The 4,200-nt window shown below is 49.5% G+C and overlaps 1 protein-coding gene across 1 annotated transcript in view; it reads left to right on the top strand.

The window, feature by feature from the left end:
- Positions 1-355: 355 nt before the first annotated feature.
- Positions 356-4,200, top strand: part of ADAM9 (ADAM metallopeptidase domain 9) — a gene marked incomplete at its 5' end in the record, with an annotated part of 18,315 nt that continues 14,470 nt past the window's right edge. Inside the window, 3 exons of the mRNA XM_010136134.1 lie at positions 356-453; positions 1,666-1,730; positions 2,792-2,870. Of these exons, the coding sequence (XP_010134436.1) occupies positions 356-453; positions 1,666-1,730; positions 2,792-2,870 (242 nt within the window). The remainder of the gene's footprint in view (positions 454-1,665; positions 1,731-2,791; positions 2,871-4,200) is intronic.

Genomic DNA, 4,200 nt, shown 5'->3' with positions numbered 1-4,200 from the left:
TGAGGTTTGCCCTGTGCCCTCCTGTGTGCATCAGGGCCTTTGGCTGTTTCTGTTTGGGTCACAGCTCTAAACCTGTGTGGTGCCTCAGCAACGTGCTGCTGTGTTTGTTTCTTGCAAGCAGAGCTTGTAAGTCTGTGATAAGAAGCGACACCAGTCTCGTGGCAGAGGGATCTGCCCCGCGCAGTGTTGCAGACCTGCACCGAGCAGCCTAGTGGCAACCTGGAGACCTGACCTGGAATCACAGGCTGCCTCCTTCCTAGCCCAGGGGCTTTTCCTGAAATAGTGTTTTCTTCCTTGTGCCTTACCCTTCCAGTTGCTCTGTTTCTTTAACCAGTGTTTCTGTTCTGCTTCCTAGGTTTCCAGCAGGTCTCTCAGTTGTCCTTGTATGAAGTTGTAACCCCGCAGAGGTTAGGAAGAGAACGGCGGGATGCTTCCAACATCTCCTCAGTGCAGGTACAGTCTGAAAAGTGCAGCGGAACGAGTTTTGGAGAGCTGGTGGAATAATTATCCTGGGCACTGCTCTGAATCTGACTGGAGGAGGCCCTGAGCAGCCACGATCACCTCTGCAGCTGGCCCTGCTTTGGGCAGGGGATTGCATTCAGCCCCCTCCAGCGGTACTTGCCGGCCTGTTACTCTGCTGTAGCCACGTCACTGCAGACTAGACACCGCAAAGTGTCCGGATTAGAGCAACTGTGTTTAGTCACAAATCTTACTTGGCAGAATTTAATATTAACAAAAATGCCTTACGGTTTATCGCAGCCAGTGACTTGTTCCCTTGCTGTGATATTTAACGTACTGGTCAGGCGATTCAGCTTATCCACTGGTATTTAAGAGCTCCGGTTGCTGTGTGCAGTGCTTGGCAAACACAAGGCTGTGGAGGTACTGGCTCGCTGTGAGTATTCAGTAATAAAACTGTGTTGCCCTTTCGAACTGTAACTAAGAATTTTTCTGTGGAAGTCTTAGAAACAAGGAATAAGAAAACCACAAAGCTATTCTGAAACAGTTTTTTCTGTGTGACTTTTCCTGTGTGACAGTTACTGAGGAAGGGATGTTGGGTTCTGGAGGTAGGCACAGCTATAAAATAGGTTTCAGGCTCACCCAGATGTGGTTATTCATGGAAGCTGATGAGCTCGGCATCTGGCAGTTCAGTATGTGGCCGTGGCAGTCGTGCTGGCTGCCAGGGGACCAAAGCAAATCCCGATGGCTGTGGTCCGAAGGCTCGTGGGTTCACGGAGTCAGCTGGGAGCCCAAGATGCACCCGCTCCCCGGAGCAGCACTGGGGTGGGAGGTGCCATGGGAGCGGCAGCTCAACTCGACAGAGGTGTAAATTTGGTTGTGTCAGCCGCATCTTCAGCAACACAGCCGCTTCTGAACAGGCTGAGAGCGCGGGGGGGTCCTGGGGGATGACAGGTGACAGCAGTGCTGCGAATGCGATAGCTGTATAGTGTGAATTTTGGTGGTGACAGCCGCATCTTCAGCAACACAGCCGCTTCTGAACAGGCTGAGAGCGCGGGGGGGTCCTGGGGTATGACAGGTGACAGCAGTGCTGCGAATGCGATAGCTGTATAGTTATGGAGCTCACAGAGACTGTTTTCTGCTGGACTTTTCTTGATTTCAATGTTTTATTCGTTAACATGAGTAAAATGCAACTTTTCTTACATTCAGGACCAGGTGTCATACGCTATTGAGATAGAGGGAAGAGAATACACCATTCACCTAGAGAAGAACAAGTAAGTGATGAGTGACTGTAGGTTGTTAAACTCCACGTGTTCTGCCCAGACAAGGGGCTGCAGGCAGGGTCGCTGAGAAGCCCAGTTACAGCTAACTCTGCAGAACCTGTGGGGAAAGATGGTGAAAGCAGATTGAGTCACATGGTCGTGGCTGTCAGCCAGAGGTTTGGTTGAACTCCTGCAACCCCGGCGATCCGTTCAGCCAAGGAAGCAGCAGTCTGCTCAAAGGGGACCTGGGGAGTCGCTGAAGTGACTCCGTTCTCATCGAAAAATAAACAAACTGAACTGTATTTCAAGCAAATATTTTCACTTTCTTCTGGGTTTGTTTATTGTTTCAGGGTTTTTTTCCTGTCTCAGTAGTTCAAGAACACTAATAAATGAGGAAGCTGACTTGATATCCAAGGCCTTAACACCAGAACTTACAAGACAGATGTTGTCTGTCTTGGGTTTGATTTTTAAAGGGTTACTTGCTGCAACAGCAAGTTCCCATTTATCAGGCTTCTGCTTCCTAAAACTGCCCTCCTAACAGACGAAGTGATGGAAGTATCGGAGTGTACGTGCGCCCGGGGATCTCCAGCTGCTGCCTGCCAACCCCCTGACCCTCAGATGTGGGAACTCAGCTACGCCACATCATGGGATGTGCAGTGTGGGTCGGCAGTCTGAACTGTGGGAGACTTTCCCAGTGCACTTCCTTCCAGAACTGGGGGAGAGAAGACCTATGCAGCAGACTGAGGGCTGTGATGTTTTGTTTTTTTTTTTCATTCTGCACAAAAGCAGAAAGCTTTTGGCACAATTTCATTGGTTTTGACGCTTATTTTACTGACCCAGAGTGAAGTTGTTTATTGGTTTTATTAACAGTTCTGCCATTCTGGCATCTTGGATTTTCTGTGGAACTGCCCAATTTCTTTGAAAATTCTGGGGGGTTTCCTTGGAAATGTTTCCTCATTTAACTGCAGTCGACGTGTTTGACAGTTCTGGTCGGGATCATCTCACTGCCTTGCTATAGTGTCACAGCCGTTCCATGAAATTCCTCTTGTGTTCTGTCTCCCCTTTCCGTACAGGGAACTGCTGCCCAAAGATTTCACGGTTTATACCTATGACAAGGAGGGGAAGTTGCAATCTGAATATCCAGATGTCCAGGTAGGTCTTTTTTCTTTTTATACTCTTACTGAGGGTGACTTGAACACTGAGTCATGTGCTACAAAATGATAGTTGTTGTTTTTCACTGGGCCGCCTTCTGGTCCCATTCAGAAATATGGGAACTGCTGGAGGAGATGGATGAGGTGAAGTCTGGAGGACCTTTGAGGGGGATGGTACCTGTGTAGCATGGGAGTTTTTCCACAGGGAGAGCAGTCTGTGCAAAGGCTGCCTGATAGGTTGCCTTTGAAAATGTCGTTGCTTCCATAGCGTAAGAGCACAACACAGGTTGTGCCACACAAAGTGTGAGAGCATTTCTAACAGCTTCGCTCTTCTGTGGCAGTGTTGCTGCTTTGAAAGGGAACTGTCAGTCACATGATTCATAGGGTCTTGTTTTGAAAATAGAGAACCTGAGTATTCACTTCCTAGTCAAAAGTGATCGACTAAGAGGAAAAGTGCTCTTTGTGCAGGAGATCGTGACAGTGGCCCTGGAGGATTAGCAGTGTCTTCAGTGCTTCCTGTGCTCGTTGCTGGAAGAAGAGGCCACATACTCTACCTGACTCTATAGCAACATTCGAAAATGCACACTCCGTTTTCTCTGGCAGTTATTTGCCCCATACTACCCTCTTGTCTGCTTTCCAGAATGTGTGTGTACAGTGGACAAAATGGAAGAATCTGTCTTGTTAGGGCTGATGAGGACTGTGCTGCGGAACTGCAGAGTCCCGGCAGCCCAGTGCCTGTTGATGAGGACGGCCGGTGCCGGCGCTCTCTGTGCTGGAGAGAGGCTACGAACATGTCAGACGTTCTGCAGAGCTGCTCTCTGGTGATTTGGCTCGGATTGGCGGGGAGGGGCTGGCCTTGACGTGCTTGAGGCAGGGTGGAGGACAGAACTGAAGAGCAGGGTGGCTTATGGTCAAGTGAAGGAATCCAGTTGCTGGATGATGGTTCTGTGCGCTGCTTGCCAGGTGTTTTTAACGTGCCGGCAGCGCCAGCACTGAGCCCCACTGCAGGGAGAATGACTGAGTGGGCCAGCAGGGTTTTAAACCAAAACATGTAACGAGCTGCTGGCCCCATCAAGTTGTGGAGAGCATCTGCTGTATGGGAGAGGGAGATGGACATCCAGCTGGAGTCCTGTGCCCTGGCATCTTGATCAGCTTCGTGTATAGTGCCACGGGTTCTTGCGGCACTGAGGCAGTGAGGTAAGTTTGCAAAGGAAACGCTGTTATACTGTAGAGTTAAAGACGTGTTTGAAGCTACAGACTGTAGAGAAAAGGCATGTGGTAAATTTTCGCTTAAAGCATATTGTGTTCTCGGGCTGTGACTGCTGCCAGTC

The sequence above is a fragment of the Buceros rhinoceros genome, unplaced genomic scaffold, assembly GCF_000710305.1.
Source record: "Buceros rhinoceros silvestris isolate BGI_N320 unplaced genomic scaffold, ASM71030v1 scaffold8010, whole genome shotgun sequence".
Classification (NCBI taxonomy): Eukaryota; Metazoa; Chordata; class Aves; order Bucerotiformes; family Bucerotidae; genus Buceros; species Buceros rhinoceros.
The sequence above is the reverse complement of the archived record's forward strand: the minus strand, read 5'-3'. Positions and strand labels throughout refer to the sequence as shown.